The following is a 24,027-nucleotide window of genomic DNA, read 5'->3' on the forward strand; positions in this document are numbered from 1 at the left end:
TCGGAGGCAGCTATTCAGTGCCTGCCAGCTCCAGGTTACCGGGGAGAGGGGCTGCAAGGGGCGCGCAGAGAGGGAGAGAGGCAGCCCCTGGGCCCCTCTCCGAGCTTCTTCCTCAGCTTCCCAGAAAAGCAGCCTCCCTTTGGAGGGGTCTAGCTGCAGAAAGGAAGGGCGAGAGGCATCTTCAAAGGCCCTGGTGATAATAGGGCAGAAAGCACCGAATTGTGGGACAGCCAAGCTGTGGTCCTGGCTGTTTGGGTGGGCCAGCAAAGACCCTCCAGGCAGTGGTTCTCCCACACACGCACGCACACGCGCGCACGCACACATGCTTTCCCCTCCCCCAGCCTCCTTTCCTCCCAGAAGCCAGAGCTTCCCCAGCAACCAGCTGCCCACTTAGGAGCCTGAGTCTCAAGGAGCTCCCCCACCAGGGACCCCCAAGCTCCCAGAAATACAACCCGGGGCGGGGGGCTGTGGCTCTGCCCAAGTCCTGAGCCTGGGGCACACCCCCTGTTTTTTGAACCCAGTTTGTGGCGTTTAGCAACTGCCTCCTGCCCTTAGCCTTCAACCTCAAGAGCCGCTCTTCCTGCACCAAAGTAGATGGGAGGCTTGCTGTGAAGTCAAAGCTGGAGAGGAGAGGCCCACCTGGGTCGTCTGATGCAGCCCCTCGCTCACAGATGAGGGGAGGGAGGCCCAGAGAGGGGTGGCCTGCCCAGGTCACACAGTGAGCTAGTGGGGGTGGGGGGAACTGTGGTTCCCCCTGAAATGGGTAGGGAGGGGCAGCAGGCATGTCCCCAAGGCCCGCAGGCCCTCTGGGGTCACTGCACCTCCCATTTTCCGTTTTCCTCAACCGTCTCTTCTCGAGTCAACTGGATGCCATCTGTTGCCCGTGTTCTTCTGGAGGGCAAATGGCTCTGCAGGAGCTGACTCCCAAGTGCAGACGTGGCTGCCCCCAGAGGCACCGGGCTACTCCCCCTGACCCAAGGGTCAGCCTCCCTTTTCCTGGTTTCTTTTTTTTTTTTTTTTAATAGAACACATTTTTATTGATGCGTGTGCTTTTTAGTGTCTGTCCAGTGGCAAACAGTTACTTTTTGTGCGAGCACTGTGCTAAGCACTTTACACTTACTACATGTATTATATCGTTTGATTTTCACTACACCGTGATGGAGGCAGTATTATTTCTGCTTTAAGTTTTTTAAAAAAGCAAATTGATTTTATTGATACATATCAATAAAGCATCAAATTCATTCAAAGTGAAATTCATTCACAGTTTTGACAAAATCCTTTGAGGTGTAAAAGTGTTTAATTTTGAGGAGGTCCCATTAATCAATTTTTTCTTTTGTTGCTCCTGTTTTTGATGTAAGGTCCAGGAAACCATCACCTACTACAAGGTCTTTAAGATGTTTCCCTACATTTTCTTCTAGTAGTTTTATGGTGCTGGCTTTTATATTTAGATCTTTGATCCATTTTTAGTTGGTTCTTGTATAGGGAGTGAGATAAAGGTCCTCTTTCATTCTTTTGGTTATGGATATCCAGTTCTCCCAGTACTATTTGTTGAAGAGACTGTTGTGTCTTATTAGCATGGCTTTGGTAGGTTTGTCAAAAACCAGTTGGCCTTGGAGATGAGAGATTATTTGTGGACTCTCAACTCTATTCCACTGATCGACGTGTCTATCTTTATGCCAGAACCATGCTATAGCTTTGTAATATGTTTCAGGGTCAGGCAGTGAAATTCCTTCCATGTCTGACTGTTTTTTCAGAATGCTTTTTGCTATTTGGGTGCACTTTCTCTTCCAAATGAAATTGCTAATTGTCTTTTCTATTTCTGTAAAGTAGGCTTTTGGAATTTTGATTGCTATTGCACTGAATCTAAAAATCAGTTTGGGTAGGATTGACATCTTCACAATATTTGTTTGCCCAATTCATGAACATGAAATGTCTTTCCACTTGTTTAGGTCTTCAATTATTTCTTATAGCATTGTTTTATAGTTTTTTGCATAAAGATCCTGGACTTCTTTGGTTAAATTGATTCCTAGGTATTTGAGTTTTGTTGTTGCTCTTGTAAATGGAATTTTCCCCGATTTCCTCCTCAGATTGTCCAATACTAGTGTACAGAAACATTACTGATTTTTGTGTATCAATCTTGTATCCTTTCATATTGCGGAACTCATTTATTAGCTCGAGGAGCTTTGTTGTAGACCTTTCAGAATATTCTAGATATAGGACTGTGTCATCCACAAATAGTGAGAGTTTTACTTCCTCTTTTCTTATTTGGATGCCTTTTTTTTCTTTTACATGTCTAATTGCTCTAACCAGAACTTCTAGCACAATGTTGAATAACAGTAGTGACTGCGGGCATCCTTGTCTTGTTCCCAATCTTAGAGAGAAAGCTTTCAGTCTTTTTCATTGAGTATGATGTTGGCTGTGGGCTTTTCAAATATGCCTTTTATCATATTGAGGAATCTTCATTTTATTTCTATCTTTCAAAGTGTTTTTATCAAGAAAGGATGCTGGGTTTTGGTGAATGCTTTTTCTGCATTGATTGTGATGACCAAGTGGTTTTTTTCCCTTAGATTTGTTAATGTGATGTATTATGTTAGTTGATTTTCTTATGTTGAACTAGCCTTGCATACAAGAATAAATCCCACTTGGTCATGATGTATAAGTCTTTTGATATGCTGTTGCATTCTATTTACAAGTATTTTGTTAAGAAATTTTGTATCTATGCTGACTAGAGAGTTTCGTCTATAATTTCCTTTTCTTGTAGTATCTTCATCTGTCTTTGGTATTAGGGTGATGTTGGCTTCATAAAATGTGTTGGGTAATTTTCCCTCCTCTTCAATTTTTTGGAAGCGTTTAAATAGGATTGGTGTTAATTTTTCTCAAAATGCTTTGTTGTATTCACCTGTGAAGCTATCTGCTCCTGTAATTTTCTTTGTTGGGAGATTTTTGATGATGGAGCCAATCTCTTTAAATGTGATTGATTTGTTAAGGTCTTGTGTTTCTTGTAGCACCAATGTAGGTTGATTGTACATTTCTAGGAGTTTTTCCATTTCATCTAGGTTTTCTTAGTTTGTTGGTATACAGTTTCTAATAATATCCTTTTATGATCCTTTTTATTTCTGTGGGATCAGTTGTAACTTCACCCCTTTTTATTTCTGATTTATTGACGTGTTTTTTTTCTTTGTAAGTCTAGCAATGAGTTTGTCAATTTTATTGATCTTCTCAAAGAACAAGCTTTTGATTTTGTTGCTTTTCTTGTTTTTTTGTTGTTTTTGTTCTCTATTTCATTTATTTCTGCTCTAATGTATATTATTTCTTTCACTCTGCTTGCTTTGGGAGTGGTTTGCTGTTCTTTTTCTAGTTTCTCCAACAGTTCAGGTAGATCTTTGATTTTAGCTCTTTCTTCTTTTTTAATATAGGCATTTAGGACTATGAATTTCACTTTTAGCACTGCCTTCACTATATCCTGTAAGTTTTGGTAAGTTGTGTTCTCATTTTCATATCTCAATATCTTTACCAATTTCACTTACAAGATCTTCTTTGACCCACTGATTATTTAGGAGTGTGTTGTTCAGCCTCCACACATTTGCAAATTTACCTCTTTCCTATTTTATTGATTTCCAGTTTCATTCCATTTAGATCTGAGAAGGTGCTTTGTATAATTTCAGTCTTTTTTATATTTATTGAGACTTGCATTGTGACCTAACATGTGGTCTATCCTCCAGAAAGATCCATGAGCACTTGAGAAGAATGCATAACCTGCTGTGTTTGAGTATAACATTCTGTATATGTCTGTTAGGTCTAACTCGTTTATTATACTGCTCAAGTTCTCTGTCTCCTTGTTGATCTTCTGTCTAGTTGTTCTATCTAATGATGTGAACGGTGTGTTGAATTCTCCAACTATTAATATAGAGATGTCTATTTCTCCCTTCGGTTTTGCCAGTTTGTCTCATGTATTTTGGGGCATCCTGGTTAGGTGCATAGATATTTGTGACTGTTGTATCTTCCAGGTGGATTGCCCCTTTTATTACTATATAATGGCCTTCTGTATCTCTTATAACTTTTTTCATTTAATGTCTGTTTTGTTCAATATTAGTATAGCTACCCCTGCTCTTTTTTGCTTACTATTTGCACGGAATATCTTTCCAACCTTTCACTTTCAGTTAGTTTGTATTCCTGGGTCTACAGTGAGTCTCTTTTATGCAGCATATGGAAGGCTTATGTTTTTTTATCCATTCTGTCAGCCTATATCTTTTGATTGGGGAATTTAATCCATTCACATTCAATGGTATTACTATAGATGCATTATTTACTTCCACCATTTTATTCTTTGGTTTTCATATGTCATATCTATGTGTCTTTTACTCTTTTGGTTATCCTTGCTGCTGTTCTTTCTTCTACACTTTCCTCCAAACCTCTCTTTCCTGTCTTTTTCTTTCAGACTCTAAGACTTCCTTTAATATTTCCTGCAAAGGTGAATTCTTTTTTGCAAACTCTCTTAGTTTCTGTTTGTGAATATTTTAAACTCACATTCATATTTGAAGGGCAGCTTTGCTAGATAATTCTCAACTGGCAGTTTTTCTCTTTCAGTATCCTATTTGTATCATACCACTGTCTTCTTGCCTCCATGTTTTCTAATGAGAAATTCTCATTGAGTCTTCCTGGGCAACCCTTGTATGTGATGGTTTGCTTCTCCCTTGCTGCTCTCAGAATTTTCTTTTTCTCTGATGTTTGACATTCTGAGTAGTATGTGTCTGGGAGTAGGTCTATTCAGATTTATTCTAATTGGGGTACTCTGTGCCTCTTGGATATGCAAGTTCATTTGTTTCATGAGAGATGGGAAATTTTCAGCTATTATTTCTTCAAATACTCTTTCTGCCCCTTTCCCCTTCTCTTCTCCTTCTAGAACTCCCATGACACAAATGTTGTTGCATTTTGTGTTATCATTAAACACCCTGAGCCCCTGTTCAGTTTTTTCCATTCTTTTCTCTCTTCAATTTCAGCTGTTCTGTCTTCTGTATCACTTCTTCATTCTTCTACCATTTCAAGTGTGATGTTGTATGCCTCATATTTTTAATTTAAGCATATCACTCATATATGAACATACATAAACAGTAAGTGTATAGTAATAATTGTGAACTTACAAAACAAACATACAAAACATCATACAGCGCTCTCATACCTCACCCTACCACCAATATCTAGCAATGTTGTTAAACATTTTTAACTAATGATTAAAGAGTACTGTCAAAATATTACTACTAACCAAAGTATTTCCCCCAACCCACCCTAATGTTATTATTTTTATATCATTTATACATGAACATACATAAACAATAAGTGTATAGTAAAAGTTGTGAACTTACAAAACAAACATGCATAACATCATACAGGGGAAGTGGACTTGGCCCAGTGGTTAGGGCGTCCACCTACCACCTGGGAGGTCTGCGGTTCAAAGCCCGAGCCTCCTTGACCCGTGTGGAGCTGGCCCATGCGCAGTGCTGATGCGTGCAAAGAGTGCCATGCCACACAGGGATGTCCTCCGCGTAGGGGAACCCCATGCACAAGAAGTGTGCCCCGTAAGGAGAGCCGCCCAGGGCAAAAGAAAGTGCAGCCTGTCCAAGAATGGCACCACACACACGGTGAGCTGACACAACAAGATGACGCAACAAAAAGAAATACAGATTCCCAGTGTCGTGGATAAGGATAGAAGCGGTCACAGAAGAACACAGCAAATGGACACAAGGGAGCAGACAACCATGGGGGGGGGGGAGGGAAGATAAATAAATAAAAAATATATCTTTAAAATAAAAAAAAAAACAAAAACTTCATACAGGGGTCCCATACATCAACCCTCCACCAACACCTTGCATCATTATGAGACATCTGTTACAAATTATGAAAGAATATTGTCAAAATCTTACTACTAATCATAGGCCTTATCTTACATTTGGTGTATTTTCCCCCCAAGCCACCCTACTATTTTTTTTAATAAATTTTTATGACAGAAGTTGTAAACTTACAAAACAATCATGCATATGTACAGAATTCCCAAACAACACCCCTCTATCAACAAACTACGCCACAGTGTAACATTTGTTACAGATTATAAGATAATATCATCCAATTATTACCAGGTACATAGTGTACATTTGGCGTACATTTTCCATCCTCCCCCCTGATCAGCACAGTCTATCTTTGGCATCAATACAAGAATATTGCACTATTACTGCTAACCACAGTCCACAGGTCACTCCAGTTATACTTTTCTCATGCTTCTCCATAGTCCCACCGCCCTGCAATAGTGATGTACTTTAGCTCTAGCAAACTCTTGCATCTATGCCATCAACCACAATTCCCATCCACCTCTGGGTTTGCTGTGCTATTCAGTCCCTAGACCATTCTTAAGAATTCTGTCAATTGGCATCTATGTCCCTAGAATACCATTGTCAGCCACATCCCCATCCATAAACCAGCTGTTACTATAATGTGTTACCATCCTCTCTGTACATTTCCACATTTTTACAGTAAAGCTAATTAAAACTTCTACATACATTAAACATCAGTAGTCCATCTCAGTCCTCCTTTTATCTCCTTTAAGAATCCACCACCTATCACAAAGTCTTTTTTTTAACATACAATGAAATATTATTTATTCATGAAAAGGAATGAGGTTCTATTATATGTTTTTTCCCTTTTTTTATTTATTTTTTTAATTCATTTTTTAAAAATATTACATTCAAAAAATATGAGGGCCCCATGTATCCTCCATCCCCCTCACCCCACTACTCCCCCCATAACAACATTCTCCTCCATCATCATGAAACATTCATTGCATTTAGTGAATACATCTCTGAGCATCGCCGCACCTCATGGTCAATGGTCCACGTCATAGCCCACACTCTCCCACGTTCCATCCAGTGGGGCCCTGGGAGGACCTACAATGTCTGGTAATTGTCCCTGCAGCACCACCCAGGACAACTCCAAGTCCTGAAAACACCTCCACATCTCATCTCTTCCTCCCATTCCCCATACCCAGCAGCCACCATGGCCACTTTTTCCACACCAATGCCACATTTTCTTCAATTACTAACCACAATAGTTCTTGAAGATATTTTTCCTACAATTTCTTCCAGAAGCTTTATGGTTCTTGCTTTTATATTTAGGATTTTTATTCATTTTGAGTTAATTTTTGTATAAGATGTGAGATAGGGGTCCTCTTTCCCTCTTTTGGCTAAGGATATCCAGTTCTCTCAGCACCATTTGATGAGTGGACTGTTCTGCCCAAGCTGGGTGGGTTTGCAGGCTAGTCAGAAATCACTTGAGGGAAGCAGATGTGGCTCAAGTGATAAGGTCTCTGCCTACCATATGGGAAGACCCAGGTTTGATCCCTGGGGCCTCCTGGTGAAAAAGAAGAGAAAGTGTGCCTGTGTGGTGAGCCAGTTTCCCGTGTGGTGAGCCAAAGTGTCCACACAGTGAGCCAAGTGCCCACATGGTGAGCTGAGTGCCCGTGCAGCAAGCCGAGTGCCTGCGTGGTGAGCCCAGTGCCCACACAGTGAGCTGAGTGACCATGAGAGTGCCCACGTGGCAAGCCAAATGCCCACATGAATGCCTGTGTGGCAAGCTGAGTGCTGGCACGATGAGCTGCATGCCTGCGTGAGTGCCTGAACAGTGAGCCAGCACCCTCATGGCAAGCCAGTGCCCATGTGGTGAGCCAAGAGCCTATGCAGCAAGTCGAGTGCCTGTGCAGTGAGCCAGTGCCTGCGCAAGTGAGTCATGAAGCAAGATGATGATGCAACAAAAGAGAGATGAAGGGGAAAGTCAAGGTAAAGCATAGCAGAGACCAGGAACTGAGGTGGCACAACTGACAGGGAACCCCTCTCCACATCAGAGGTCCCCAGGATTGAATCGCAGTGAATCCTAGAGGAGAATGATGAAAAGAGGGGGAAAAAAAAGAGAGAAATAGATACAGAAGATCACACAGCAATTGAATACAGAAAGCAAAAACAGCAGGGGGAGCAAGGGAGGGGGAGAATAAATCTTTCAAAAAAAATCACTTGACCATACATGGGAGGGTCTGTTTCTGAACCATCAGTTTGGTTCCACTAGTCTATATGTCTTCTTTAAGTCAGTACCATGCTGTGTTTTTGTTTTTTTTTTACCATTGTAGCTTGCCAATATGATTTAAAGTCTGGAAATGAGAATACTACAACGTTGCTTTTCCTTTTTAAGATGTTTCTGCCTATTCAGGACCCCTTACCCTTCCAAATAAATTTGCTAATCATGTTTCCCATTTATTTTTAAAATGCTGGTGGAATTTTTATCAGGATTGCATTGAATCTGTATATCAATGTGAGTAGAATTGACATCTTAATGATATTTAGCCTTCCAATCCATGAGCATAGAATCTTCTTCCAATTATTTAGACCTTTTTTATTTCTTTTAACATTGAGATGTAATTTTCTGAAGACAAGTGCTTTACATTACTTGTTAAGTTTATGCCTGAATATTTGGATTTTATCTGTCATATTTTATTTCCACCATTCTTATGATACTTTTGTTACTTTTATTGATATAATCTTCATTTCTAGACTCTCTTCCAGCCCTCTCTCTCCTGTCTTTTCTTTTCAGAATGTAGCACACCCTTTAGTATTTCCTGCAAAGTCATTCTCTTGGTTACTAACTCTCTCAGTTTCTGTTTATCTGTGAATATTCTAAACTTGCCATCATTTTTGAAACATAATTTTGCCACATATAAGATTCTAGGCTGGAAGCTTTTCTCTTGCAGTATCTTAAATTTATCACACCACTGCCTTCTTGCTTCCATGGTTTCTGGTGAGAAACCAGCACTTAAATCTTATTGGGTATCCCTTATATGTTATGCATTGCTTTTCTCTTGCTGCTCTCTGAACTCTCTTTGTCTTTGGCACTTGATATTCTGATTGGTATGTGTCTTGGGGTTAGCCTATTCAGATTTTTTTGGATGGGAGTATGTTGTGCTTCTTGGACATAGATATCTATGTCCTTCAATAGGGTTGGGAAATTTTCTACCATTATTTCCACAAATATTCCTTCTGCCCCTTTTCCCTTCTCTTCTCCTTCTGGGACACCCACAACATGTATGTTTGCATGTCTCTTGCTGTCATTTAGTTCCCTGAGATCTTGTTAAATTTTTCCCATTCTTTTCTTCCTCTGTTCTTTTATATATTCAGAGGCCATTTCTTTTTTTTTTTTAAGATTTATTTATTTATTTCTCTCCCCTCCCCCCCACCCCAGTTGTCTGTTCTCTGTGTCTATTTGCTGCATGTTCTTTGTCCACTTCTGTTGTTGTCAGTGGCACAGGAAGCTGTGTTTCTTTTTGTTGCATCATCTTGTTGTGTCAGCTCTCCGTGTGTGTGGCCCCATTCCTGGGCAGGCTGCACTTTCTTTCGCGCTGGGCGGCTCTCCTTACAGGGCGCACTCCTTGCGCATGGGGCTCCTCTACGCGGGGGACACCCCTGCATGGCACGGCACTCCTTGCACACATCAGCACTGCACATAGGCCAGCTCCACACGGGTCAAGGAGGCCCGGGGTTTGAACTGCAGACCTCCCATGTGGTAGACGGATGCCCTAACCACTGGGCCAAGTCCGCTTCCCTAGAGGGCATTTCTTCAAGTTCACCAATCCTTTCCTCTGCCTCCTCAAATCTGCTATTATGTGATTCCAATGTATTTTTAATTTCATTTATTATGCTTTTCATTCCCATAAGAGCTGCTATTTTTCTATATATGCTTTCAAATTCTTCTTTGTGCTCATCCAATGTCTTCTTAATATCCTTAATCTCTTTAGCCATCTCATTGAATTTATTAAAGAGATTTGTTTGGACATCTATGATTAGTTGTCTCAACTCTTTATGTCATCTAGAGGCTTATCTTGTTCCAGTAACTGGGTCATATCTTCCTGTTTCTTGGTGTGAATTATAATTTCTTTTTGGTGTTTTGGCATCTGGCTTACTAGAGTATTTATTCTGAGTGCAGTTTTTCTCTTAAGTTTAGGGCTTCCTGCCCTTTCTCCCTTGCTGGTTGTGCAGCAGGAACCAAGGATATAGTTGGTGCTATAAACGTGGAGGCTCAAGCTGTCCTCATTGCCCCAGGGACCAATGAAGCCTCATCCAACTTTCTCCTTTGCCAGGGGTAGAGACAGAGTCACAGCTGTGTGGAATAATCCAAGTCATGCAGGCCTAGACTGTAGTTGCCCAGAGAGACTGATGAAGCTTCACACCCCTTTCTCCCCTGCCTGGCAGGATGCAGCTGCAGGTGTGGGCAGGAGTCTATGCAGTGTGGGTCCAAGATGACCGCAGTTGTCCCAGTAGACTTCCAATTATTCAGTCTGTGCCAGCCAAAGGTACCTGCAGTTACCCGGATAGGCCGGTGCAGGGCCTGCCAGCCTCCTCCCTACCAGAGGGCTGAAGCCTAGGCGGGCTGCAGGCTGATCTGGGTGAAAGGAACCAGTTCCTACCATCACTGAGATTTTCCATCAGTCTGGCTTCCCCTCGTGCTGGAGGCAGAATCAAAATGGTGGGTACCAGCCTTTTTCCAACTTGGACAGTTTCAAACTTTAGCTGTTTTTAGGGTTATACTTTAGCCAGCCAAATTTACTGGTCAGTAGCTAAAACTGGTGGCCATCTGTCTCTTCCTCCCCTGCTTTTGGGAAATAGAGCTTCCAATTCCAACCACAGAATAGCTCCAGGGGAAGGGCGGGACTTGCATTGCCAAAGCAGAATGATCAGCAGCCTCTGTGGCATGGCCTGTAATTTCCTGGAGAGGCTGGCGCAGGTCCCCCCAACTTCCTCCTTGCCAGAGGTGGGGCTGGGGCTTATGCTAGAACTGCAATCTGATCTGGATGGAAAGAAACTGGTACCTCCCAGCACTGTGATTTTCAGTCTGCCCCACTTCCCTTTGTGCCAGATGCAGTTAAGATGGTGGCTGCTGGCCTCTTTCTGACTTGGACAGGCTCAAGCTTTAGCTGTTCTTAGGATTATACTTTAGTCCGCTGAATTTACTAATCAGTAGCTGAAGTTGGTGCCCAGCCGTCTCTTCCTTCCCCGCTTTTGGGAGGTGGAGCTTCCAGTTCCAGCTGTGGGATAGCTCCTGAGGTGGCTTGTGCCTCCAGTGGAGGATGGGCACTGGCCTCTGTGGCGTGGAGTGCTCTACTTACTAATCTTCACTGCGGATGGGCAGTCTCCACCTTCCATTCTTTTAAGGATGTTGCAGGATACTCTTCCGGCCTCCTGGAGCCCCCACACAGATGTTTTAGATAGCGCCGGATGATTGCTAACTGCCCTGCAGCAGGCGCTGACTCTAGGCACTCCCTACTCTGCTGCCGTCTTGCTGGCTGTCCGCTAATGTTTTTTATCTCACCTATCATGTCTTTCATTCCCATGAGCTCTGTTACTTTTCTTTTCAGGTTTCTAAAGTCTTCTTTGTGCTCATTCAATAACTTCTTGATGTCCTTTATCTATTTAGCCATATTGTCATTCAATTCATTAATTTGATTTGGGGAATTTGTGGGTATCCTGTTGATTATTTGTCTCAAATCCTGCGTCTTTTCTGGGGCTTTAATATATTCCTTTTCTTGGGTCATTTCTTCCATTTTCTTAGTATGGTTTGTAATTTTTTGTTGATGTCTACGCATCTGGTTATGGTGAGTTTACTCAATGCTCAGTTTTTCTCTTTCATAGGGACTTAGTGGCAGGAGGCTGTTACTGCTGTTCTTTGATTCTCGGGTCAACCTGTTCTGAGTCTTTAGGATTGTCCCTGTTAGTTGCTCAAATCTGGGCCCTGGACTCAGTATTGGGTTGCAGACCCTCCTCCTGGGGCCTTGGAGAAGGAGGGTGTCAAGGCTGGAAAAATCTCTTCTTTACTTTCAAATTCTTCACATCCACTTCCTTGGTCTGCCAGCAGGTGGCGCTCTCCGGCAGCCCTCTTAGTTCATGCCTGGTAGAGGGCGTCTGCGGCAACTCCGACAGGATTGCTGCGATAGAGGATCCTGCCTGCAGGCCAAGAGCCTCGTAATTCAAGCTTTCTCAGAGGCGGTTCACCAACCTTCGCTGGCAGCTTCCTCCCTTTCCCGGGCAGGAAATAATTCCCCTCCCCTCTGCGTCCTCAGCAGTCAGCCGGGGTTACTAGGTGGAGAGGGTGGGATCTCTTCAGTCCCGAGCTGGCTCCCTGGGTGAACAATGGGCGGCCCCACCGGCCTGGGAGGGCTTGTGGCACACAGCAGACCACAGCTCTGGGTGAAAAGCTGGGTCAGCTTTAGGCCGTGTCCCTCTCTCCCCCCTTTCCTGGAGAGGCTGATCCCTGCGGTCTCCTCTGTCTGTAGCCACTGGCCCCGAGGCCTGAGAATTCAAAAGTGTACAGTGTGGGGAGGCCGCAGGCCGCTTTTAACTCAGTTTTGCCTTTGTGATGCCTTTCCCGTGCCCTCCTCTCCTCTGGGCGCTGTCCAGCCTTCCCCTGGTGTCCCAACCCCCAGAAGACTTTTTTCCAGGCCGTTCCTGCCTGTCCTCTAGTTATTTTTCTGGGAGAGAAGAGAGTCCCATGTCTTCCTAGTTCGCCATCTTCCGGGAAGTCCCGCTTCCTTTGCCTCTGATGGCGAGGAATGAAGCAACCACGACCTCCTGGCCCTGTAGACCCGGGCCAGCGCCAGGCATGATGGGACTTTTCCCAGCCTGCATCAGGGGGCCACGTAACCCGGGCCCTCTTCCCGCACGCCTGCCCTCTGAGACCCCCTCCCCTGGCGGGAGAGCCAGGGCGGGAGCCAGTCGTGCGGGAGGGCCAGAGCCACGGAGGCAGCTTCCGGGGCGCTGCAGGCTTCTGTGGGAGGGAGCCATCAGGGGATCCCACCGCGGATGAGGCCCTCAGGGGCAGCCTCTGGCAGCTCTGCCCTCTCCCCTGTCCTGATCACGTCCACCTTCCAGCTCTTGCATTTGAAGTCTTAAGACTTCTGGGAGAGGGAGGGATGCCTCAGGAATCCCTGAGCGGACACCAGATAAGATGCTCCTCAGAGATCGTGTCTCATCTTCTCCTCCACCCCTGCAAGGAGGGCTGTCACTGTCCCCAGTAGAGATGAGCAAACCGGGGCACAGGGAGGCTGACTTACGTCTCCGTGGTCACACAGCCAGTAAGTGACAAAGCCCTCCCCAGCCCCAGCCCCAGCCCAGGACAGGAAGGTGTCTTCACGGGAGGTGCGAGAAGCCGGCCCGGCCCCCTCCCCTCCCGCATCCTCAGCCTCTGCAGGAAACCATGAGTTTTGGCAAAACAGGGTGAGGGTTGGTACAGGGGCAGGAACGAGGCTCCACAGACGTCTCCCCCTTCTGAATGGAATTCTGAAAGTAACCCTGGTGTCCCGTTCTCCCTCAGCTAAAAGCCACGGACGCAGACGAGGGCGAGTTTGGGCGTGTGTGGTACCGCATCCTGCATGGTGAGTGGGCCCGCCTGGTGCCGGGGACAGTGCTCCTGGCCCTCAGGATGGCAGACCTGCTCCAGGCTGCCCAGGGAACTGGAGGGGAGGCCAAGGCGGCCCCTAGCGCTGAACACGGGGCAGGGCCAGAGAGGAGACGGCCCGACACGTCTGCTGTTGTTGGCACCGAGTTGGGACGTTACAAAAGGGCACTGCGCTTGATTGCTGTGCTCCCAGAGCCCCACAGCGCCCACCAAGGGGGGGCCTAGGAGACCAGCACAGCCCCTGGGAGGCGTCCCAGAGATTGTCTCGTGGGCCCACCCAACCACATGCCAATCGCTATGGCCAGAGAACAAAGCATGCTGATTATCTGACCACCCCTGGAACCGGGGGGTGAAGTCATCCCTACACAAGCCATGTGGACTGAGAGTCAAGGAGGGTGGGTCCCCAAAAGAAAATCAGGGTGCTCTTACTGCAGGATGGGGAGTGGATGCTGGGTACGCCCAAAGATGTCCACCACATCTTGTTTCATGCTTGTCCCTCTTTCTGTAGTGCCCCAGGTTCCTCTGAAATATCTTTTAAATCCTCTCTCCCCCCATATCTGAGGAGGGGGCTGTGTTGGGGACCCTCAGGCTTCCCACGTGGAAGAGGACAAACCCTGCAGGCCAGGGCAGCACTAGGCAGAGGCCTCCTTGACACTGCGGGCTTCAGCCAAGTGTCCAGGACCTCTGGACCAGGGGAGCCCTCCAGCTGGGCCTGGACCCTCTCCTGTGCCCCACTCCCCAGCATCCTGCTCCTGGGCAGAGCACATACCCCTCCTCTGTCTCACCACCAGGTAACCACGGCAACAACTTCCGGATCCATGTCAGCAGCGGGCTTCTGATGCGAGGGCCTCGGCCCCTGGACCGGGAGCAGAACTCGTCCCACGTGCTGGTGGTGGAGGCCTACAACCACGACCTGGGCCCGATGCGCAGCTCAGTCAGGGTGAGGCTGGGGCCGGCTGGGGGGGCTGGGGGGGCCGGCTGGCGGGGCAGGCTGGGGGGGCCTGGGGGCCAGGCTGGGCCCAGCTGGGAGGGGGCTGGGGGGGCCGGCTGGGGCCGACTCGGACCAGATGGGGTCAGCTGGGGTTGGGCTAGGGGGGCAGGCTGGGGCCAGCTCGGGGGAGGGGGAGCCGGGGGGTCAGGCTGGGGCTGACTGGGGGGGCCGGGGGGGTAGGCTGGGACTGGCTGGGGGGGCTGGGGGAGCAGGCTGGGGCCGGCTTGGGGGGGGTGCTGGAGGGACAGGCTGGGGCCGACTGGGGGGACCGGGGAGGCAGGGGGGGCTGGGTGGGGGCAGGCTGGGGCCGGCTGATATTGGGCTGGGGGGACAGGCTGGGGCTGGCTGGGGGATGCTAGCGGGGCAGACTGGGGCCGACTGGGGGGGCTGGGGGGCAGGCTGGGGCCGGCTGGGGGTGCTGGCGGGGCAGGCTGGGGCCAGCTTGGGGGGGTGCCGGGGGGCAGGCTGGGGCTGGCTGGGGGGTGCTGGCGGGGCAGGCTGGGGCCAGCTTGGGGGGGTGCCGGGGGCAGGCTGGGGCTGGGTGGGGGTGCTGGCGGGGCAAGCTGGGGCCAGCTTGGGGGGGTGCCGGGGGGCAGGCTGGGGCCAGCTTGGGGGGGTGCCGGGGGGCAGGCTGGGGCCTGCTTGGGGGGGGTGCCGGGGGGCAGGCTGGGGCCAGCTTGGGGGGGTGCCGGGGGGCAGGCTGGGGCCGGCTGGGGGGTGCTGGTGGGGCAGGCTGGGGCCGGCTGGGGGGGTTGGGGGGCAGGCTGGGGCCGGCTGGGGGGTGCTGGCGGGGCAGGCTGGGGCCGGCTGGGGGGGTTGGGGGGCAGGCTGGGGCCGGCTGGGGGGTGCTGGCGGGGCAGGCTGGGGCCGGCTGGGGGGGTTGGGGGGCAGGCTGGGGCCGGCTGGGGGGTGCTGGCGGGGCAGGCTGGGGCCGGCTGGGGGGGTTGGGGGGCAGGCTGGGGCCGGCTGGGGGGTGCTGGCGGGGCAGGCTGGGGCCGGCTGGGGGGGTTGGGGGGCAGGCTGGGGCCGGCTGGGCGGCCACTCAGCAGGTTGTGCAGGGTGTGCGGCTCGCAGCCCTGTTTCAGTGCAGACCAAGAGCACTAAGATGGACTGGGAAAATCTCGTATTATGTTGGAGATGGAGGTGTTACCAAGCCCATTTTACAGACAAGGAAACTGAGGCCCAGAGAAGTTGCTAGTAATAGACCCAGGACTTGGACCCCATTCTTCTGAGTCCAAGGTCTGTGCTCTTTCCATTGAAAGTGTCCCTGAACTATTCCAAGCACCACGCCCAGCTGCCCATAGCATGGATTCTTTCCTGCCAACCCTCACTCCCCTCAGCCAGCTCCCCTGTGCAGCTGAAATAAAGTCAACCTTCATCTTCCCAAATGGACCTTTAAAAAACATACACCCAAATATTCCCACACGGGCTTCTGCCGGGAGACAGGGGGATGACGGTGATGAAGAAGCCGTCCTCTCAAGAGGATCCCCACCCCGCCCCACTGCAGACTCAGCAGCTCACAGGCCCTTCCCTTAAACCCGGGGGTGTGAGTCAGACCCCAGAGGCCTCGGGTAGGAGGGGGCGACCTTTCCCCAGAACCGAGTGGAGCCGACTCTACGCCTCTTATCGGTCCCATCTCCACCCCGGTGTTTCCCCAGGCTGGAAACAATGAACAGAAGCCTACCTGGCTAGCACCCAGGGGCAGGTTGGGGCTGAGTGACTCAGCCCTCGGCTCATCTCCTGCTCGGGCCCCAGCAGCTTTGCCCCAGGAAGAGCTGGGCCCTGCGGGGTCAAGTGGAAAAGCGCGGGCGCTGCCGGCGGCCCCATTGGCTGAGAGCTTCTGGGCGGAGATTGCCCAGGGGCACAATCCCCTGGGTTTTTACACCTTATGGAACATTCCAGGGCCCTGGTGAGTGGGGGTCAGACCCAGGTACCTAGCTGTGCCCCGCTGACTCACACAGCCCAGACACACCTGCGGGAGCCTGGGTGCTGATCAGTCTACACCCGTCAGGCCCTCCCGTGGTGCTCACTTCAGGCCACAGTGACGGCGTCCGCGTGGCCTGGGTCTGGGTCGCTGGACTTTGGGTTCCTGACCACACCCCCTGTGTCCCCCTCCTTCCCCAGACTGAGCACCGAGGGAGCCCCAGCACCCTCCTTCCCAGGGGCCGGCGCGCGGCCCTGCCTGAGGCCTGTCTGCCCCACTGCCTGGACCTTGGGCTTGCAAATCTTTTTTAGTCACCTACCCTTAAAGAAAAAAAAGCACGTTGTGTCCCAGGATGCTGCCTAGAATAGATCAAAGCTGGCTGTGCGGATGGGTGCAGGGGTGGGGCACCCAAGCCCTGCCCACTCAGCCACCCAGCAGGGACAGAGTCTCCCCGGGCACTCACTTTCCCAAGCCCTTCATGAGTTTTAACTCGGTGACTGCACTCAGCCCGCAGATGGTGGCCCTCCTGTGACACCTGTGTTATAAAGGAGGAGGTGGCAGTCGAGGGGGATGGGGTCCCTCTCGCTCAGGGCCACCCAGCTAAGCAGCAGAGCGGGGCTTGCGCCTGTCCCCTTAGCTCAGCGCTGCGCCGCCTCGTAGAAGGCTTTCAGAGCACAGCCGGAAACACGGCCCCATCTCCGAAGAGTGATGTAAGGTGGGAAGCGGGGGCTGGCCCCTGGGGATGGGGGGATGGCCCTCCCTGTGCACAGCCCCCCACATTTGAGATCCAGGACAGCCGGGGCCTTCCTGGAGACAGAATGGGGACCCCAGCCAGGCTCCTGGAATCATTTTCCAGCAGCAGCCTGCATTGGCCACCCACCTCCTCCATTTCCTGCTTCCGAGGCCAGGGACCAAGGGCCCAGGGACCAGAGCTGGGTGCCTCGGCGTGCACGCCGCACACCACGCTCGTGCACACACGTGGATGTGGACACACACCGCCCCTCCCATCCCTGCTGGGGTCGCAGCACTGATCTAAGGCCCCTGGCTCTCCAGGGAGCCCGGTAGCTCGCTGCTCAGCAAGAACCTGGCAGGCCTGTGTATTTCCTGTGCATCTGCGTCTCTCAGGTTTGAAAACCGCACACCATCTAGCCCCCTGCAGCTGCTGCTAAAAGCAAGGCTGAAACCAGCAAGAGGAGGTGGCAAGTAGCCAGACTCAGCACTGACCGGCCAATCCCAGGCTGCATACCGCCTCCCTGCTTTTTTTAACACACCGGTTTTCTGGCCCTGTTTACACACGCACACACGCGTGACCCCTGGAGCCAAGGCTGTTTGGAGAAGCAGACTTGGGTAGGGGAAGGCTCACAGTGTTGAAAGATGAAAGATTAGTTTCTGTTTACAGAAAGAGACTTCCCGAAATTCTTCCATGCAAATTCCCCACCACACCCACCCCGCCCCACCTCTCCCCAGCCAAATTCACGTGAAGCCAAACTTGGAAGGCCCCTGCCCAGGAACAGCTGTGCTCTGGGGTGGGCACTTTACTTTGCATCGTGGGTTCTGGGCATCGAGAAACGAAAATTCTGCTGACACAGCATTGCTGGGGGAACCCCGAGAGCAGGGATGTGGGGAAACCTTTGCTCCCAAAGGCCTCTCCTCCCCGCCAGCTCGGCCCCCCGAGGGCTCCACTCCTCGGGCTGCCATTTTCAGCTTATCTGAACCAGGGCCCCTTCGCTTCGCTCCAGCTCATTCCCCAGCCAAGCCCAGAGCCGAAGCCAGGGGTGGGCCCAGAGCAGTGACTAGTCAGAAGCCAAATATACGAGCTCCCGGGTCCCAGCGCCTCTGGCCCCTCCAGCAGGGCTGCTACCCAGTTGAACCCTACACCTAGCACCCTTGGCCCCCATGTGCTCCCACTCTGGTCTGCTGGCCAGTTCCCTTTGGCCCTGGCTCCTTATGCTCTGAGGAGGGAGCCTCTCCTGCTTGGGGCCAGCTCAGCCCCGCAAAGACCCAGGGAGGCTCCGTGGATTGGAGCCCGGTGGCCCCCCTCAGCCCAGCAGGCTCTTCCTGGGAGGCCTTGGGCAGGTGGCTTCCTCCCGCCTCCCGACGGCTGCCTGAGCGCCAGCACTCCGCGGCTCGAGTTGTGGGATGCCTTCCCCTTCCCCGCCGTGCCGCTTCTGTCGGACACAGCCTGGTCCTACCAAACCCTGGAGGGGGCGAACAGAAGGACGGCAGGGCTGATCTCTCACCGCAGACGCAGCCCTCCATAAACATCTTTAGGCTTTATGACTTTTGCCATGTAAGACATATGTGTTCATTCAAGAGGGCTTAGGAAGTACAGATGAACAACGGAGAAGACAATCCATAACTCCATCATTCAAAAAACAGCCACTCTCATAGGTGGGGTCCCCAGAAGCAAACCCTGAGGCAAGGCTCCGGGTGAAAGTGATTCGGTAGGAAGTGTCCCCAAGAAAAGCTGGAGGGGAGGTGGCACGGAGGGGGCCTTGGACTCTGTCCCACGGCGCAGCTCTGGAGAGTCACCTCAACTGCCCCAAGCAGGAGCCAGCAAGCTGCAGCGTGGACACTCCCCGCCTGCCAGTCACGGGCCGGGGGATGCCCGGGGGGACCTCAGTTCCCAGGCACCTCCAGCTTTTGGGAGTGTGGGTTCCGGCAGCCGGAGGGGGCGGGAAGGGGGCAGCCCTCCGCGGAGAGCTCAGGAGCGCGGGCGCGGCAGCAGTGCGGGTCGTTGTAAAAGGACCTGGGCAGCCTCTGCTGTGGCCATCATTAACATTGTATGTATGTCCTCCCACATAGTTGATATTTAAGTGCGGTCCCTTTCAACTTTTTCTGACGTTTTTTCAGGTCCTGGCTCATATTGTCTTTATAACAACCTTAGGAGTGCGACAGAGTATGGTTTATTGTTATATTAAAATGACCATTTCCTAATAGAGGAACTGATGCTCAGAAAGGATAACGAATTAGTCCCAGGCTACCAGGGCGGGTAGTGACAGAGCCAAGTGTAAGATGAGCTTCCTCCCCCAACAAACGGTGTCTGCGCACCGGCCACAGGCCAGGGGCCGGGGCCAGCGCCGGCGGGGACAGTGTGGGCGCTCCAGCTCACAGCTGGCCCCAGCGGGCAGGAGGCACACAGGCGGGCCCCCGCGGGGCCACGAGCCCTTGGCGTCCAGTCTCCACGCCCGCCTTGACCGTGCCCCGGCCCGGCCCCCACAGGTGATCGTGTACGTGGAGGACGTCAACGACGAGGCCCCCGTGTTCACACAGCAGCAGTACAGCCGCCTGGGGCTCCGGGAGACCGCGGGCATCGGCACGTCCGTCATCGTCGTGCGAGCCACAGACCGAGACACGGGTGAGGCCGGCGGGGCGGCAGGGAGCCCCCTCCTGCAGAGCGGCCCTCCAGCTCGTCCAGCCCAGTCCTGCAGGGTCCCACAGCCTCGGGACGCCTGGGGTCCCTCATTCAGCCACACGCAGGCGAGGGAGGGGCTCCTGGGACCGTCTTGGTCCCGCCCCATCAGATGGCCAGGCCTGAGAGGACAGGGGTCCCAACCTCTGGGTAGCAATAGCAGAGGTCACAGATTTGTCATCCCAGCACCCAGCAGCTCCCGACTGGCCATTGGCTCGGGGCTGGTCAGGGGTGGGGGAAGCAGAGGCCCCCCTGGTCAGCCGTGGCTCCAGGTCCCACGGGCTCGGGCTGCAGGGGGCACCCTCGCCAAGGGCCCAGCCCCAGACGTGGCTGCCAGTGCACGGTCCGCATGTAGGAGACCCCCCGAGGTCTGCTCCCCACCCCACCCCCACACGGAGCTGCTCCTGCTTTCCCCAGTTGCTGCCCTGCTGCCCGCCAGCTCCTGTGGTAATGCCAAGCCCACCTCTCAGAGCCTGCCCCGCTCACCTGGGGCCAGCGGAGGGACAGAGAGAGAAATATGCCTTTGAAAATGCCCAGGTGCCTTGCCCTCCCCCAAAAGGCACATATATAGAGTTTGGGCCCCTTACGTTCCTGTGTCCCATCATTCATCTTCTTTTCTGGGTCAAGAATCCCTTTCCGAAACTAGTGAAAGCTGTGGATGCCCTCCCTGGAAAAAAGGCACATCCACTGGGAGATTTGCAAATGATTCCAAGACAGTCTTGGATTTCCCGAGTGATTTTATCATCTCCCCCTGTGGTCTGTGGACACCAGGCTAGGAAGCCCCAGCTCTAGCACCTGCGTCTCCTAATTGATGGAGGAAGCGGGAAGAGCGGGGAAGGGACCCCTGTGCCAGAAGCCCTGCAGTTCGAGGGACCCGATGCAGGTGCAGCCGCCTCTGCGGGTGCCACCTCTGCGGGTGCTGCCCATCTAACACGCCCCAGAGCGAAGCCCTCGCTAAAGGAGAGCCCCGACTTCCCCCACCCTTTGTCGGCCCAGCCACCCAGGGGAGGTGCTGGAGCCCCCGTGCGGAGGCTCCGGGGCCAGAACCAGCCCCCTCCGGCAGAGCTCTCGTGCCAAGGCCCAGACCCAGAGCCGGGCCGTCCACCCAGACCCTGTCCCCGTCCTCCGCCCCAGGCCAGGGGCAGCGCGGCCCACCGAGGGACGCGGAGGAGCCAGCCCAGGCCCCTCGGGATGGCACCGGGGGCGGGCAGGTGGGGGAGCCACAGCACGGCCCCCCCCCGCCCCCGGCCTACAGGCTCTCGTGCTCCCGCAGGGCCCGGGGGCCTGGTGAACTACCGCATCATGTCGGGCGCGGAGGGCAAGTTTGAGGTGGACGAGAGCACGGGGCTCATCGTCACGGTGGACCACCTGGACTACGAGACCAAGACCAGCTACCTGATGAACGTGTCCGCCACCGACCAGGCGCCCCCCTTCCACCAGGGCTTCTGCGGCGTCTACGTCACGCTGCTCAACGAGCTGGACGAGGCCGTGCAGTTCTCCAACGCCTCCTACGAGGCCGCCGTCGTGGAGAACCTGGCCCTGGGCACCGAGGTGGTGCGCGTCCAGGCCTACTCCCTCGACAACCTCAACCAGATCACCTACCGCTTCGACGCCCACACCAGCGCGCAAGCCAGAGCGCTCTTCAAGATAGACGCCATCACGGTGAGGGGGCCTGGGGACAGGCACAGCCAGGGCGGGGAGCCCAGTTCCGTTAGGTCTAGCCTACATTTAACAAGCTCCTCCTGCAGGCACAGCGCTCTGCTCCTTATTGTAAAGTGTGCTTGAGATGCACATCCCTGGAATTCATCCCTTTTAATATGTAGTACCAGGGTAAAGTTCTATACCTAGGCAACCTGACGAAAGCCTTAGACAAAAAGCTCTGCAAGTCATCTTATTTCCCTTTGCACCTTGACTGTCAGGAAGCACAGATGTGACTTTTGTGCTTCATTGCAGTAGCTATATTCTTTGTTAGATTTCTGGTGGAGCTCTCTCACCACTTCCCGTCCCTAGCTACTGTCTAACTCTTTCTCCTCCATCTTTGCTTTACTGTGTCTTTTATTGGAATCCTTTTCAAGTCCTTTGGAGATAAGCAAGGTATGAATATAATGTGCTGGTCTGGTCCTGGAGGATATCAGGAACACAAACGTGAACGAGGCCCTCCCAGCCCTCAGCATTCTCAGGCTAGGAGTGGAAATGGGAATAATCAAGGATGCAAATCAGAGAACCACAGGAAGATTTAAAAGGAACTTTAGTAAAGGGATAATAAGGCATCTCTGGCACCCGAGTAAGGGAGCAACAAGTTATGCCAAGCGGAGAGAACAAGGAGGTGGGAAAGAGGGAAGGACGTCCGGGATTGGCTGGAGCACTGGATGGCCAGGGGCAGGGAGGGTCCGCCTGGCGGGTGTGGGTTGTCGCTGCCATCTGGCCCCTTCCCTGCAGGGTGCGATCACAGTCAAGGGCCTGGTAGACCGGGAGAAGGGTGACTTCTACACCTTGACAGTGGTGGCAGACGACGGTGGCCCCAAAGTGGATTCCACTGTGGTGAGTGGGTCCCCGGGTGAAAGCCCCAGGCCACCCCCAAACCCACACCTTCACCAGCCACCCAACACCTCGGCCAGACGGCGGGCGAGGGTCCCGACAGGCCGGGGCCGCGCTGCGGCTGGCGGGGTGCACCTGCCCGGGCAGGCTGGAAGAGGGGCGGGGCCTCGGCAGGTGCGGGGTGGGGGGGGCGGCATCCTCCGCAGACCGCAGCTGGGCGCGGGGCCTGGAAGCGCTGCGCTGCTGACCATCCGCATCTTTGCGTTTTCTCCCCTCGCCGCCTCCTGCCGCCTCTGCCTGCAGAAGGTGAGTAGCCCGTGGGCTGGGTGACCCCCCGTCTGTTGGCCGGGGCCGGGGCCGGCTGGGGGCCCGTGTGTCCCCCACCTCCCGCTGGAGAGAGAGCACACAACTGGCCTGCAGCAAGCCCCCTGCTCAGGCTTCCCCTACCTCCCCGGTCACCCACTCTCGTGACCTTAGTCCAGGCCCTTCTCGGGCGCTCTCCCTGGGTCCAGCTCTGCCCTCTGTCCTGCCCAGCCCTCCGTGGGGTACTGGAATGGGGTGACACGATAACAAAGGAGTAGCTGCAACGTGCAATGGAAGGAACATGGAGGCCCCATCCCGGCTGTGCTCCTCTCCGGCTGTGTGATGCCGGCAAGCTGCTTAACCTCTCTGTGCTTCCCTTTCCTTGGTTCTAAAATGAGGAGCGTCACCCCGGCAGCCGTGGGTAGGAGAGCCCTGTGCACTCGCGCCCCTGGGGGAGGTGTAATCAGCGCGGCCTCCCCTCCCCCGCCCCAGCGCCTGTAGAGGACCACATCCCTCTCCCCGGGTGGGTGCAAGGACCTCGTTATACCCAAGTGTGTGGATAGTGGGTGCTCAGTCCCAGGCCTCCGGGAAGGATAGCCAGGAGCAGGCTGTGACCCGCTGCCTGCAGGCCTCACCCTGCTTCCAAGGAGGGGATCATCAACGCCGGGGAAGATGGGCGGCGAGCCCTTGCGCAGGGACCCGCTGAGGGCCCAGGAGTCAGGCGAGGTTCCTAGGTCAGGGCAGGGCCCAGCTGGGGCACAGGGAGGGGGCAGAGCAGGCAGGGGAGCTCCGGGGGGCGGGGAGGCGGCAGGGGAGGAAGCCTCTGAGGGGGCCCATTGGGTGGGATCCTGACGTGATGACATAACAAGTGACAATCGCCACAGCTTGGGCATCGGCCGGTCAGGCTGGACGCCGTCTGAAGCACCCGAGGGCCCACGTGCAGCCATCGGCCTGTCATCAGCCTCGGTTACAGCTTTTATTTCATCCTTAGTTCAGAACCTTTCGCATTAGCCTAAAGGGATAAAAGTCAACCCAGCGTCCAGGCTAAGAGCCCAGCTCAGCCTCGCGGGGGCTTGGCCCCTGGCACATCCGGCTCCGGTGGCCTGCTGCGGCCTGGCCGTACCCAGAGGCCCAGGCCCCCTCCGGAGGTCCATGGGGCGGGCCTGGGGTCAGCGCATCTGCAGCAGCCCCAGCGACCCCGCACACTCCCAGACGGGAGTCCCCGTGGGCGGCGGCGAGCAGAGCCCCTGGCAGTGGGCAGGTGGCCCGTGTCCCGCGCTCCCAACCACAGCTTCCAGGACAGGAGTAGACAGTCCCTCAGCTGGCCTTCCCATCTGGAAGGCTCAGAGAGGTCAAGCAGGAAACCCTTACTCATCAGTA

General features: G+C 52.9%; 1 protein-coding gene across 2 annotated transcripts in view; it reads left to right on the forward strand.

The window, feature by feature from the left end:
• The window catches only part of CDH23 (cadherin related 23), a 438,368-nt gene that overhangs the window by 337,516 nt on the left and 76,825 nt on the right, over window positions 1-24,027 (forward strand). For both annotated transcript variants that reach the window (XM_058298988.2, XM_071215845.1), the window contains 5 exons: window positions 13,396-13,456; window positions 14,271-14,419; window positions 19,617-19,752; window positions 21,080-21,468; window positions 22,246-22,347. In XM_058298988.2, the coding sequence (XP_058154971.1) occupies window positions 13,396-13,456; window positions 14,271-14,419; window positions 19,617-19,752; window positions 21,080-21,468; window positions 22,246-22,347 (837 nt within the window). The remainder of the gene's footprint in view (window positions 1-13,395; window positions 13,457-14,270; window positions 14,420-19,616; window positions 19,753-21,079; window positions 21,469-22,245; window positions 22,348-24,027) is intronic.

The sequence above is a fragment of the Dasypus novemcinctus genome, chromosome 6, assembly GCF_030445035.2.
Source record: "Dasypus novemcinctus isolate mDasNov1 chromosome 6, mDasNov1.1.hap2, whole genome shotgun sequence".
Lineage (NCBI taxonomy): Eukaryota > Metazoa > Chordata > Mammalia > Cingulata > Dasypodidae > Dasypus > Dasypus novemcinctus.